The sequence below is a fragment of the Lepidochelys kempii genome, chromosome 1, assembly GCF_965140285.1.
Source record: "Lepidochelys kempii isolate rLepKem1 chromosome 1, rLepKem1.hap1, whole genome shotgun sequence".
NCBI classification, from domain to species: Eukaryota; Metazoa; Chordata; order Testudines; family Cheloniidae; genus Lepidochelys; species Lepidochelys kempii.
In genome coordinates, this window is record NC_136380.1 from 204,669,098 (window position 1) to 204,684,353 (window position 15,256).

Here is a 15,256-nt window from a genome sequence, read left to right on the forward strand (position 1 = left end):
ACACTTGAAATCTGACTAACTTACCTAGTCCCACATGCTCTAGTGAGAGAGAGGAACTGGGTCATGCCCAGATTTTGGAGATGGCTGGTGGGACAGCTGAGAAAAAACATAAGGTGCAAGGGGGGGGGGGGAGGAGTGGAAAGGGGTTGCAAGTGGTATCTACTGAACAGTTATACCTAAACTATAATACTCTTGATGTGGTTACTCTGAAATCTAGCAAGAGTTTATCATTTGACTTAACTGACAACAATGATTCCATTCAAGCTGAGGGTCTAGATTTCCCCTGAGAGGGAGGAAACCCAACCTCTTCTGTTTCATATAGACCTAATATATGAAGCACTTGGTCCTATGTGAAACCTTATCTTTCCCCTGTTTTCAATTGGACTGAAGGTCAGTTGCATTGGGTTGGAAACCAATACGAAAACTAGCTTTATATGAAAGACTTAACCCCTCCTCTGGACACCCTGGACTAAAGACAGACAGGAGTTCTGGCACCCATCTCTTTGTCAGGTATGGGAGGAGAAGGTCCTCCTACTATTCTAGATCATGTAGATTTGAGGTGTTCCCTACACTTACACATGTGCAATTCAACCAAGGCTAACATGTAAGATTTCTTCTCCTGACTCTGCAGATGTATTAATGTAGCAAGTGCTGTGCTAGTTGCTCTCATTTGTAACACATCCCTGCTCTGAGGTGTTTAGAATGGGCTGATTTGAGATGTGTGAAGTCCCAGGACATTCATAGCTCATCTGTTTGGGAGGAGAGGTTCTTTGGTTGCCCAGTAGATCCAGCCATTGTCATGGCACCTGGCATGGTTTTCAGTCTCCACTAGGCATTCTTCAAAGGTAGGGGAGTACTATTTCCCATCTTTAACATGGGGAAACTGAGGAAGTAACTTTCTTGGTGTCACACAAGGAGATGGTGGTGGACTTGGGCATAGAACTCAGGGCTTTCTGACTCCTACTGGTGCTCTATGCACTGCATAATTCTGCCCCATGTTACTGTTATCATAAGACCTTCTTGTAAAGGTTCTCTCCCTTCTTTGTCTCTGCATTTATTTCATTGTATTCAGCCTTTACTCTCCTTGTAATTTCATGTTCCCTAGTAAAGAGCTGGTGGCTCTACCATGTTACTAGGAATCTGTCATTAGGCAACTGGCACATGGATGGTGATGTATTAGATGACTATATCCACCTGGCCAATCCCTCCTCCCAAAAGCAGGTATTTTGAAAGCTGACCCTTCCTTTCTGTAGAAGTCCTAGACCTTCTCTCTTGGGAATGTGTGCACACAGTAGTAGCAGGCTTGGGGTAGGCAGGATCTGGCCAACAGAGGAGGCTCTGAGAACATGCAGCATATCCAAAGTTTGCAGAAGGAATTTAGCTCACAGGGATGGGGGGAGAATGAGGGTGTGACTGGGAGGACACATCCTAAGTAAGATTCCTCAAATAACTGGCTGGTCTGCAATAACCTGGGGCTAGTTCCACATGAGGACTTAAGCACTTTACACCCACATTTAGACACCACTGAAATCCTCAACCCCCTTGCTCAGCTGCTGCCTAACCCTATTGGGCCTTTAGGAACCCAAGAGCCTGAATTTTCAGCTTTCCAGTCTCCAAGTTGCCTATGTTTCTGCTAGAGAGTGTGCATCCAGCCACCTCAGTCTAGGTGCCTATCTCAGACACGCCAAGATCCTCAAACTAGGCATTCCCCTGCAGACCTGACCCAGTGGCTGTGCTCAGAGCACCCTTAAACTCACCGTGGCTAGTGGAGAGGAAGTAGCTTCTCTTATAACTGTTAGCCCAGTGGTTAGAGCACTCACCGGCAATATGGGAGACCCATGTTTAATTCCCCCCTCTGCCTAAGGTGGAGCAGGGAATTGAACGAGGGTTTCCCACCTTTCAGGGCAAGTGGTTAGGGCACTCCCTCTCCGGTCTAATACTTATTTCACACCCAGTGGAACAGCTTCAACAGGAGAGACTGAGGGAGCCCGGACATCAGAATATCCCACAGCTCAGTGGTTAGAGCACTCACCGGAGAGGTGGGAGACCCCAGTTTGAACACCTCTTCAGGCAGAGGGGGGACTTGAACCTGTCTTCCCCACATCCTGGGTGAGTGCTCTAACCACTGGGCTAAAGCTTATAAGGGGGCAGCTGCCACAAACGTCCCTCTGCCCCTGCCCAGTTTCTTCCAAAAAGCATCTTTGGCACCTGACCCCACATCTGAGGATCCCTAGCAGAGAAAGGTGCTTCCCGCCCAGGCCCAGGCTGGGTGCCTTACTCCCTGAGAAGGGTGAGGTTTAGGCCACACCCCTCTCCTCAGCATTTCCCATTGGCTAGCTTAAGTGGTGCCCTGCTCAGCCCTGCTGCTTTTGTGGATCCTTACAATAGAGAGAGGCTCCTAAGGAATCCCTATCCATTGTACAGGGAGCCTGGGTACCTGCTCCAGGACTTAGAGATACCACTTGGTGGCAGGTGCTGCAACACTGAGAATTGCAACACTTAAGCCTCTATCTGGGCCTAGCTCCTAGTGTCCAACCTATGCCCTAGAGCAGCCCTGACCCACAACAATCTAGTCCAGAAAAAGCCTCCTTTGAGCTTAGAACCTGCTCTTTCCTATGAAGTGTGCAGAGCTCTGTTCAGGTTCTAGTAGGGATGATTTCCTTCCCTTCCATGCTGTCTCCTGACAGGCGGCTGGCTAAGGGGCTGTGAGAGGCTCTTCTAAAACTACTGTCCTCAGAGCTTGAGGCTCCCCAACAACTCCTCATCTTTCTTATGTGCGAGTGCATACACCAGACAGTGGCTAAACCAAACTGTAGGAACTATGTCCAATTTGAGGTTGGCAGGTCTACAGCACTGTGCTTGGGTGTCTACACGAACCAACTACATTACGGTAGGACTACAAGTGAAGTGTCCCTAGAGAAGTGGTAAAAATGCCCGAGGGCTCTCTGAGCTAGCAACTCCACCACTGCTGCAGCTGCATGGAATTCTGGGGTTGTGTCTTTTGCCATTTGCGTAAGAATAGCCTTAGAAAAGCTGTTGGAGAGGGAAGTAATGGAAGCGTAGGTAACTCTTCTTTCTACTGGTGTCTCCATGCTTTGTCCAAGCCACAGGAAGTTCTCTGGTGTTGGTTGCCCCACTGCAGTTCAGAGGACCTAAGGAAGTCTGTGAGAAGGGAGACCAGGGCTTAGTAAAGAGGAAGAGATCATCAGGTGCACATTTCTTCTCAGCTCACCTTTTCCTGTGCAGGGTAATGTTGCATCCCTCTAATAGTTGACCATATGGCTTTGTCTATACTAACGTTACTAAAATTTCCCTCTGGGGTTTGCAACAGTATGGAAACTTGAATAAGAAATTGCTAGTGTAGACATTCCAGAAGCGGACTTGTTACCTTATCAGCTTGTAATCGTTCCACTGTCCTGTTGGTATAGAAGCTGGTACAGATGAGGCCTAATTTAGGCTTCTGTTGACAGCTCAGGTTTTGTGCAGCTCCCCACAATCACAGCTGGTTTTTTTTCCACTCAGTCCCTCTTGGAGGAGGGGTTTTCATCACCTTCCCATCAGATCAAGAATCTGGATTTGTCTTTTTTTCCAGGGTTCTTGACCCTGTGGAGGGTGTATCCATGCCCCTCACTGGAGGAGAGTGAATTCCACGTGGAGTGCCTGGGACTAGAAAGTAGGGGGGAGCATTTTCGAGAATGTAGCTGGAATGCTACTCTGCTAGTATCCCATGCTCCAGCTGTGAGTGGCTCAACTTCCTCCCTCATGCCCTCTCTGTAAGGAGTGCTTTAGGGTAGCTTCAGTGCCCAACCTGGGTGTGTGTCTCACTAGAAAGACACTGGGTAAGATTTGCCTCAGGTTGTCTGCTGTGGAAACCAAAGGAAGCAGCACTGCTTCAGAGACCGAAGCCAGAGCCTGAAGTACACAGTTGGAGAAGGAGCCCATGATCTCACCAGTAGGTATGAGTTGGGAAGAAAGAAGTATATACTAGCTATAGACCAAAGCCCTAGACTAGACTGCTGTGACTTGCTGGCATGCAAATGGACCAGATATCTCTGACCTGGCCCCGAAGCTCTATAGGAAAATGAGCACGCTTGGTGTTTATGAACAAAGTGGAAATGGCCACCACAAAACTGTGGCTCACATCGTGCAATGGGGGGGAAGAGGTTACAGGGTGAATAGCTGTCTGGGATGGAGCAGACCTCTTCAGCGAAGAAGTGTGTAGGGTACATCCAACTATTTAACTCCACTTTGCCTTGTCTTTCATGGTATACGCAGGGACTGTAGCCATGATGGAGCTGCATCAGCAGGATAGTGCTTATACTACAGGTTCGCACTGTAGTGCTGCCAGCTGGTGGGTAAAAATCCTAGTGTAGGCCAGGCTCAAACCATCTCCAGCAGCCATACAAATATTGCTGATCTCCCTGCCACTTAGTAGTCTGGGCTCCCCCAGCCATCCAACAGGAAAACTCTCTTACCAGCACTGACCCTTCCCTTCTAAAACTGGAAGCCTGTGAAGAAGTGTGTGTGTGGTGGGGGGGGGGGGCTTTCCTCAAGGATAACGTCCATTTCTAGAATAAACCTGTGAGACCTGTGTGTCCTGAACACTTTTCTCCGCCTTTCAGGTTGCATGAGGAGCTGAAGATGGCAAAAGGCGATAATGGAGTGCGCTTTTTCCAAGGCCTACTAATTCTCGGCAATGTGATTATTGGGGTAAGTGATCTGGGGCTGTGAGGGGCTAGGGTGGAGAGATGATTTCTTCAAGGGCTCGTCACTCCTCATCAGATGCACTGTAATAAAAGGCTTGGCCCAGCAATGGGGTCATTCTTCATGTTACCACTTCAGTCTAAATAAAATAAATGCAACGCTAGGTGAGAGGTCAAGGTCCCTGCTGAGTCATGCAAGCAAACAAATTCAGTAAGGGATGGAGGGTGAGGGTACATGGACTGGTAGGAAGTAGGGGCAGCGGTAGCACATCTAGAAGAACAAGCTTTTGTGCCGGGGGCTCTGGAGGGAAGAGCCCTGGTTCCTGAACTCCTCTTTCCAGCCCAGCTCCTTCCCACAATGACGGGAAGGGTTATGTTAATGCCATTCTTAAAGGAATGCTCCAAATCTTGTTTTAAGACCAGCCCAGTTGATATGAGCTGTGCTGCTCTGGGGAAGAGAGAGGGCCCATGCTCAGTGGGTTTTATGTTTACAATTGTCATGAGAGGACAGAAAGCAATGGATTGTGGGCCTGTGGGGAGGGAGTGGTCTCGCTGGGAAGCTTGTGCCTTGTGTGTGGGGCAGGAAGAGGAACGTGATTAATAGAAGCTCTCCTTGAATGTAGCTGTGGTACTGCTTTGGGCTGACCTGATGGGAGTCTGACTTCTGGTTCTCAGATGTGTGGCATTGCACTGATGGCAGAGTGCATCTTCTTCGTGTCGGATCAGCAGACTCTGTACCCTCTGCTGGAAGCCACCAATAATGATGACATCTATGGTGCAGCCTGGATTGGCATCTTCGTTGGCTTTGCTCTCTTTAATCTGTCTGTCCTGGGCATCATTGGAGTCATTAAGTCACACCGCACAATGCTGCTGGTGGTAAGTGGAGTGATATTAGTCCGCAGGTCGTTAACAGACTAAGATCATGTTATCCCAGTCTTCTGCTCCTTGTGCTCACCAGCTGTTGAGCACTGCTAACTTCAAGATTTGAGTTGTAATTTTCCAGGCCTTAAATAGCATTAGGGCCAAATGTGCCTAAAGGGCCACCCATTTCCTCTTTGACACCTAGGACAGCCGCATTGTCCAGGAACAGATGGAATCTGTACCAGGAAGAGGGACATGAGTGTGGGAGACTATTTCCATGGTAACTGAGCCACAACTCTAACCCATGACCCCAACTGACCAGGAGGACTGAACTTTGTCCCCTTCAGAACAAGTTGGCACTTGCTACCTCAGCTTTGTTTTATTGGGGTGGGTGGGGGGGGGAGAAGAGCAATTTTCCAATAGGGAAAAGGAAGGAAATGGCTCCTTATTAACTGAACTGAGCCCAGTAGGGGGTTCATATCACAACAGGCTTCCCTTCCCCCATTATCTGGGTTGCTTTGAGAGAGAAGCTGGGGGCATAGGAATCAAAACGGTAGTCTTGTGGTGGGCTGCAGTACCAGTCCCCAGGTCGAGAGGAGGCAAACATTGCAGTGCAAGGACTGTAGCTGTATTAAAGTTGTCTGGGGTTTTAGACCATATAGTCACACATCATTCCTGGGGATACCTTAATACAGGCAGCATGTGGCTACAGGTGTGGTACAAATGCCTTGATTGGTTTCCAAGTCTCCAGCAGAATCCTGAACAATATATTTGCCATGGTCATACAGCGTAAATTCCTATTGACCACACAAGCTTGGGTCCTCATTGGGTCCTCATTTCTTTGCTGCTGGGGGGCATAAAATATTGATACCTCTACCTAGGCTACTGAACTTCATCAAAGTAAGACTGAATCACTGCTGCGAGGAAACTTTGCCTTCCATCATCTCTATACGGTTGGGAGGTGTCTTGGAGTTGTTGGACAAGCCATGGCCAATGCTAAAATGGCGTTCAGATTCTTAGTCAACAGATCATTATGCAGCTTCTTATCTACTTCTTCAGAAGCTCTAATAAGAGGCAGCGTAGAGAAGTCTGGTCTGTGCCTACAGCATAAAGAGCAATCCAGAAATTCTGTGAAACAAATTAAGACTGTTAACATAACGAAGTTTCTACACCCTGAAATGAACCTCAAATTTGCACTCTTAAGATATCAGTGTGGCAAAGAATGTAGCTGTTTCCTAAGAAGGAGAAGACACCACTATTGACAGTCGGAGTGCCATTAGGCAGAATACAAATAAAATGAGAATATGAACCCTTATGGTCCAGGGGATAAGACAATCATGAACTAATGACTGGGCTTCCCTTAAATCCAGATTATGGAATGTATCTGTTAATGACAGGGTAGAACTTGGATGAATGGGACTCTCAAGGTGGAGGAACTTAATTTTGAGTCTCAGCGTTGTTCAGGTAGGGTATGGGTGGAGGTTAGTGCTCACCATGTCGGATGGGGAAGGAACCCTGCTCCAAAACGCCTTGAACCTGATCTTGTAACACCACACTTTGAAATGCAGCATGTTGTGAGAATAGACCCAGGTTGGAGAGCTAACTGTACCTTCTGCTCTGATTCTTTTGCAGTATATCATTCTGATGTTGGTCACATATGGATTTGAAGTGGCTTCTTGCATCACAGCAGCAACTCATCGAGATTTTGTGAGTGGTGGTTTCCCATGTATGTTCTCTCAAGAGTAGGATGGAGGCAGGGTGTTTGAACATGTCCACAGAATGCCAAAACTCTAAGCATACAATGCAGCTAGGGCAGAGTGGAAACCTGGGGTGGGCTGGCTAGAGACTGGACAGTAATGGATACTGCTGAACCACTGAAGAGAGGGTCTAGTCTCCTAGAGGCATGTGTAATTCCATAACTTGGAGTCAAGGAAATAAGACTTTCTTTATGCAAACTGAGTCTGTCCATTAACTGAGGCTACTGAACCTTGACACGTTTTTCAGATGCAGATTGACAATGCTATTGTAGGTGTTTAATGATGGAAGACCTCTGGTTCTACCATTTGAGCATTACTAGTGTAGGGGAGAGACCCATGTAGGTTCTTACAGCTGTTGGAAAAAGTTGTATGTGCAGTGCTTAACTCCAAACAAACCTCCAGACACTAACAAACAGCTTCTTCCCTTGCCTCCTCCCAGGCAAACCCTTCTGAGGACATGTTCAGCTGTCAGACTCTGGAATCTGTGGGTTTTCTGATGCTCCCAGAGTCCTGTTCTCTAACTCCTAGTATCTCCAGTTGGAGGAGGAAGACTTCCAAACTAACCTGGTTGTCCAAAACTGTGTTTGCTGGTAGTCTACTCCTAATGAAGCAGAAAACCTACTCAATTCAGAAAGGAATCTAATAACATGGGCACAAGCAGACAATGAGTTTTAATATGGCTAAATGTATCTATTGAGGAACAAAGAATATAGGCCATACGTACAGGATGGAGGACTCTAACCTGGGAAGCAGGGGATCTGAGAAGGATTTGTAGGTAACGGTCGATGATCAGCTGGACATGAGCTCCGAGTGTGACTGACTAAAAGGGCTAATGCTGTCCTGGAGTGCATAAACGGGCACGGCGAGTAGGAGTAGAAAGGCTATTTTACCTCTGTATTTGGCACTGGTGTGACCACTGGAACTGTGTGCAGTTCTGGTGCCCACAATTCAAGAAGGATGTTGATAAATTGGAGAGGACTCAGAGAAAAGAACCAAGAGAATGATTTAAGGATTAGAAAACATGGTTTTATAGTGATAGATTCAAGGAGCTCAGTCTATTTAGCTTAACAAAGAAAAGGTTAAAGGATGACTTGATTACATTCTAGAAGTATCTATATGGAGAACAAATATTTAATGGGCTCTTCAATCTAGCAGAGAAAGGTATAACATGATCCAACAGTGGGAAGTTGAAGCTAGTCAATGTTTTTCTGAAAGATTGGCTCTGGGAATTATTTTTGGAAGTTCTATGGCCTGTGTTCTGCAGGAGGTCAAACTAGATGATGACAGTGGTCCCTTCTGGCCTTGGAATCAAGGAATCTAATAACATCACGTGTGCTCTTTATCTCCTTTGCCCTGTAGTTCACACCCAATCTCTTCCTGAAGCAAATGTTGGAAAAGTATCAGAACCCAGAGCCAGCCAACAATGATGATAAGTGGATGAGTGAAGGTGTCACCAGGACATGGGACCGCCTCATGCTACAGGTGACCAGTGCTCATATAACTAGAGATAGCAGCTAAACATTACACAGCTCTGGAATTTCTCTCACCCTAGAATCTTTCCGTAATAAAAGAATGTTGGAATCTTCAGATGTGGCCCTGTCTAACCTCCAGCATCCCAATGCTGCTAGTGCATAAAATGACACTTCAGGCCCCTGGAATATCTGTCAACATGTTGTTTTTTCCTATAAATCTGTTTGTCTGGCGTGATGCAAGCTAGTCACTGTTCTGGGGGAAGGAGGGAGAATGGGGAGGGGGGAGGGGGAAACCTGAGGACTGGACATCAGCACCTGTATCCCTGTGTTGCAGGGGGATCTCAATATTCTCTCTCTCTCTCTTTCTCCCTCCCAAATCCAGAATCAGTGCTGTGGGGTGAATGGCCCCTCTGACTGGCAGAACTACATGTCTGTGTTCAGGAGCAGGAACAGTGACTCAGAGTTCCCTTGGCCACGCCAGTGCTGTGTCATGGATGTCCAAGGAATTCCAATCAACTTGGATGGCTGCAAACTGGGTGTCTCCGGCTACTATAATAATAAGGCAAGAATCTCTCTCCACTTTTACTGTGGTTCTTGTTGACTAGTGGGATTATCTCAAAACTTAACTTGTAATGAAAAGAGGTGCCAGGGCTTAAGCAATTGTTTTTACATTCATAACTGATGCAGCAAGCCGAGAGGCGCTGGGGCTATGAACTGCCAAGCCCAGAGTTGCCAGGGCTTAGCCCCGGCAAAAATTAAGCCCTGGATAATCTCATGGGGATGGTGTAACAGCATGCCAACTGAAGCACAATGGGGATTGAAAGCCTATGACATACTAGGGGGACAGGATAGATCTGCTAGTACCCAAAGGCTTTCTGAGGAGCAGAAACTTCTGTCGTTTTCCTGTCCACATCACTGGCCCAGGACCGAGTAGCACAGGAGCATTCCTGATGTTTGGGACATAGGCAGGGCCTTACCAAATTCACAGCCATGAAATCTGGTCTTTGTGTTCTTTTACCCTGTACCATACAGATTTCACGGGGGAGACCAGAGTATCTCCAATTGGGGGCCCTGACCCAAAAGGGAGTTGCAGGGCGGTCACAAGGTTATTTTAGGGGGTCATGGTATTGCCACCCTTTCTTCTGCGCTGCCTTCAGAGCTGGGCAGCTGGAGAGCAGCAGCACAGAGGTAAAGGTGGCAATCCCATCCCAGGCCATCCTTACTTCTGCTCTGCTGCTGGCGGTGGCTTTGCCTTCGGAGCTGGGCTCCCCGCCCGCATCCGCCGCTCTCCAGCTGCCCAGCTCTGAAGGCAGCGCTGCCATCAGTAGCGGCGCAGAAGTAAGGGTAGCAGTACCGCAACCCCTCTACAATAACCTTGAGACCCCCTTCCCCACAACTCCTTTTTGGGTCAGGACCCCTACAATTACAACTCTGTGAAATTTCCGATTGAAATTGCTGAAATCATTAAATTTGCAACTTTTAAAACATTTGACCGTCAAATTGACCAAAATGGACCATTAATTTGGTAGGGCCCTAGATACAGGAGACAATAGAGGGGTGCTGTCCCAGTGGAACTGGTCCAAGATGCCAGCCCAGGACAAGAGTACCCGAAGGGTGGCTGGTTTCGTGACCAAGAGGGTTGGCATAGGAGCCAGTGTTGGCTGAGCACCAGTCATTTGAATGGTGACTGATATCCCATATGTAGTGACTAAACTCTCTTAACCTACCCAAAGGGCCCCATTCTAGAGGTGGGAAGGGACAAAGCCATGTTGATTGGGCACCATGTGGGAAGCTGTCGCCAATGTCTGTGGCTTAAGAGACTGTTGGTTCTTTGGTGCCTTTCCCAAATGCTAGCAACCTGCCGTGGTGCAGTGCATGGTAAATTGTACCTTGCCCAATTTTTTGGGAGTGGGGTGGGCAGCCAGAATGTCAGAATCCAGTCAGTGGAGCAGCCTGCTCACCGGGAGAGACTGTTAACTGCATATAAGATGCATGCTTGGAGATGGGGGTTATGGGGAAGTTCAGGTGACCGTAGCTTCTAGCAATTTAGCAGAGGTTTGTCGTCTTCAGCTATATTCCCACTGGCAAGCTCATGTTCTCCTGGTGATTTGGAGTGAAAAACATAATTAATACAGTAAGTTGGCCTGAAGTATTTGAGAGGATCTGTTTCTAGAGGGAATATAAAGCCATAATCTGGATCTATTTCTTCCTCGTCTATCAGGGAGTTGGCAGAGCCATAGGCTGGGATGCCAACTGTGAGCTATCTCCTAAGACCAAGTTGAACATTCTGACCATGATGGTTGCATTGCAACCAAAGCATGTTCTAGCTGACTTGTTAATGTCATGCAAACTAGCTAGTTCAGTGTGCTTGTGGTTCCTGGAGAATGAGAACCGGACCTCTCTCCAAGAGAGCTGAGCTTGTAACATAGTTGCTCAAAGCTCATGCTCTGGTCTTGATTTGCTGTTTATTGGCTCTGTTCCCACAGGGTTGCTATGACATTATCTCTGGTCCAATGAACAGACATGCTTGGGGTGTTGCCTGGTTTGGCTTTGCCATTCTCTGCTGGACTGTGAGTACTTAATATCTGCTCTTCTTTCCCCCCCCCCCCCCAGCCCCCCACCTCTATTCAACCTGAGGGGAAATGGGGATTGGCACTGGTGGAAGGACTAATCCCTGGAGAACAAGCGGCTCCCCATCCAACTGTAGGGCCATTCTGAGTTGGAAACACACTTGGGGGTGGGGAGGGTAAAGGATGTGGGCTGTCTTGAAGGACTGTCTCTAGATTAAGCTGCTTTAGCTCTGTTCCATTAAGTAAGGCTGTGTTCTGATCTGACCTCCACATGCTGAGAAATTAATGGCAACTGTGCCTAATCCCCATAAGTGCACCCTGCTGATGTTCAGAATAAAATCTCTGTACTGTATACCTAACTCTTAACTCTGCAAATCAAAAGCCTCTGTCAGTGGACTGATCCCATGGCCCACAAAGCGAAAGTAGTTAAGTGTGCTAATAAGTATGATCTCCCCAACCTTAGCCTACAGGTAGGTGATGAATGTTGCCAGTGTTGCTGCTGTTAATGCAAACAGATGTTCACTTGGGTATTCACCATACTCTTATTTGCTCTTTGCCAGCATTTGTGCAGCTCACAAGTCCTGTTCACAGAAAAGTGTCAATTACTCTTGCTGGAAGTGTTCATGTGGCCATTTCAAAGCTCTTTCGGCTTGAGTCATGAGAACAGAAAAAATACACGACTTGGAGTATTTGCTATTCATGATGAGAGAAAGTCACCTAAAAAATAAATAGTCATGGCAAAAAGTTCAAGAGCAACCTCTAGACTGAAATCAATACATAGGCTGTGGAACAAAATGCTTAACTGCAGAGTTGTTAGCTGCAGATGGCTTGCCCTGCTCCAGCTTAACTGTTGTATTGAAGAGTTGGCTCCTGTGTGAAGACAGCAACCTTCTGTGGCTACCAGGGGTGGATTAGGTGATGGAAACCCCTGACTTGATCCACTGAAAGGATGAAATGTCATCTGACAATGGGATTGTTGGGGTGTGGTGTGTGTGGTTGTTTTTTTTTTGGTTGGTTGGTTGGTAAATCTGCTTTCTTCATTATCTAACGGCCATTTTTTCTTTATAGTTCTGGGTTCTTATCTGCACCATGTTCTATTGGAGCAGAATTGAATACTGAGGATCCAGTGGCCTCCCAACAACCCCTCTGAAGTCTTGGTGCATGAAACTGCATTCGTTCATCTGTACTATTCCTCTTGTGCTAAGGAGGATTTGAGGCTCTCCCAGTGCCCACATTATCATCCCACCCTCCATCTCCCTGAAAACCAGACAGACTGGTACACTGAGCTGATCCTTCCAAGAAAGAACATGCCTTCCTTTAGCCGCACTGGAGTTCTGTAGCTTTTATGCCTATTAACGGACCCAAATCCTTCACTGTTCTGAAGACTACTTGAGTCTGAGAGATGCTCTGATTATTCCAGAGATGGCCTTGAAAAGGGAAATGGCCCATAAATGTACTTGCTCCAGAAAACAATTTCTTTAAACTAGGGCTAATGTAAATGATACCAGAACAAATCTGACGCACAAGGCTGTTGGTGAATATAGTATATGTGAGAGATGCTGTCACCACACCAGAGAGCCTTCCTCCTTGCAAGGAAGAGGAAAATTAGACATGTAACTACAGGAATTGCCAAGTTTTATTTAACATTCATATTTAGTTCTGGCCTCTATTAAAGATATCCGTCCTCTAAGAAGGAGGCAGACTCTCTTTTCTACCCTCTGCCATACCTAACTTCCCAGTCTTAAAAGCTAAAAGCAGGTTACTAGTCAACCCAAATCAAGGGCTAGTTCACTGCATCATAATATGCTTCCTATGTTCAAGCCTACCTCTGGTGCTTATCACTGATAAACTATAGGACCCCCATCTCTCTGAAATGGTGCCAACACATGCAATGTTTTACCTCCTCAAAACTGACTCAACAGTTTTTTCACAGCTCCTTGGAGATCTTGGGGGGGCGGGGCGTGGATATGCAGTTTTGTTCTCTGATGTATTAACAGGACAAAATATTCCTCCTTTCCCATCCCTACCAGCCTACTCCACTTTCCACCTCCAGCTAACTCAAGGCATAGAATTGAGCCCCCTTGATCAAGAAGAGTAATTTGAGTTCAAGGACAACTATTAATTCTTTCTTGTATGTTCTTCTACAACCTCACTGAATCCCAGTTCTGTCCTAGCATAAGCAGTTAAAACTCCCAGTTAAGCAGGCAACTATTGACCTAAGTCAGACTTAAACGGGTCTGGTGTAATTCCTAATGAATGTCTTGTAAGTTACGTGCATTGTGTGACGCTTGCTCCTTGTACAGAATGTTTTATCTGAAATCTGTTTAAGTGTTGGGGGTCAGCCCCTAAGAACCTGCCAGCTGCCCTGATTGTTCCAGTGTTTCTGTATATTCTCCGAATCTTTAATAAAAAAGCTGAGTTTCAAATTCTCACTGTCAAGGATCTTGAGTAAATGGAGGCTCCACCAGCTGCCTCCAGACACCTGAATGTTGGACAGTGCTGGGTTCAAAAAGCTGGTGGCTCCAAACTTCTCGCAGGTACGGAGTTGCTACTGTCTGTGCATCTAGAATGTTGTGCTGTGGAAAAATCTGGCACTGAACCGACTTGCCAGTCTAATCAAAGGGCTGTGGGAATAGAACTCTTAGATTAGAGGTGGGTCACTGACCCTTGGTGGCATTTGGGGGCAGAGGTGGAGGGTGGGGGGGAACCTAACGGAAGGCAGGCTGCCTTGGTGATGGGGTGGCTGCCTCCTTCAAGACTATGGACTCTAAAGCATCACTACAATCCAGTGTTTAGTCCCAAATACTCTCCCAGGGTTGACTTGGACGGATGGGTTGGTCCTCTTGCTTAGACCTCTCTTGAGGCTACAAGTTTAGTTTTAGGTGCTACAAGACACATGGGAACCAGTGACCCCTAACTCAGTGTAGCAACAGCAAAGAGTTGTAGCTTTTAATGTCAATTTAGAGGCAAAATACCTGTGGGGAGTCAGAGTAGAAATCAGTGTATCATTTTTATGTGAGCATGCGCACACATGCAGCTTCTCCACTCTCTCCAAACACACCTCTGGTGTGACGGCCAGCCCTTCACAAACATGAATTAACACCTGTTTTTGTAACATACCCACTTCAGCATGAGATTCTGTGCTCTTACTTGGTTTTAGGCTGCCCCAGGAGCTCTGCAGAGCCACAATGCCTGGATGATGGTCTGCACAGCCTCCTCTGTACTGATGTCTCTGAAGAAGTGGCTTGCAAAAAATGAAATCAAAACCACAGGATTAGATTGCTGGATTGAGAGAATATTTCCCTCAGGGAACTTCTGCTTTAATAGTGGTTGGTGAGGTGGGGCTATCCAGAGGGTAGAATAAAACACCCTGAAACTAATCTGACCAGTGGAATGGAGCGCAGATGCCAGATCCATCCCTTTTGTAAGTGAATGGGGAGTGAGACAGGCCTGGCTAGTGCTGTCTCAATACTGCTTCCCCTCAAGCACTCCAGTTGGGACTGGCTTAAAGCATTATTTCAAAATCTCAGGTTGGGGTTCTTTGTATTTTTGCCTTCTGGTTCCTGAGCCTCTGGGTTACTTGTTGGTCATTTTAAACTTTCTCTTCAAGCAGGAGGTGCAGAAACGTCCTTTTAATTATTTTCAAATGTGATGGTTGCGTAATCACTTGATCCTAGTGCTATGGAGTTAAGAGAAACACCAACTATTGTGAGGGGCAGCAGTGCTGCTGTCTGGAACGGCAGTTTCGAGACAACAGCGGTTCCACTGAGGTGGCAAGAGCAGAATGGAGTGATGGTAGAATGTTGTCAAGCCGGCTCGGAGGAATCCTGCACAGCTCTTTCTGGTTTTCTTGCTTTGAGGGGCCTCATTCCAATGGCTGCAGATCCCCACTG

The 15,256-nt window shown here is 46.9% G+C and overlaps 1 protein-coding gene across 2 annotated transcripts; it reads left to right on the top strand.

Moving 5' to 3' along the window:
- The first annotated feature begins 1,893 nt into the window (after positions 1–1,893).
- UPK1B (uroplakin 1B) lies at positions 1,894–12,482 on the top strand. Of its 2 annotated transcripts, XM_073328981.1 has the most exons (8): positions 1,894–1,911; positions 4,633–4,710; positions 5,379–5,579; positions 7,197–7,271; positions 8,681–8,803; positions 9,176–9,355; positions 11,280–11,363; positions 12,432–12,482. In XM_073328981.1, the coding sequence occupies exons 2-8, from the start codon at positions 4,642–4,644 to the stop codon at positions 12,480–12,482; spliced, it is 783 nt and encodes a 260-aa protein (XP_073185082.1). In that variant the 5' UTR covers positions 1,894–1,911; positions 4,633–4,641. The 2 variants fall into 2 exon arrangements, with proteins under 2 accessions (XP_073185082.1, XP_073185090.1); XM_073328989.1 differs by lacking the exon at positions 1,894–1,911 and having other exon boundaries at positions 4,630–4,710.
- The last annotated feature ends 2,774 nt before the right edge of the window (positions 12,483–15,256 follow it).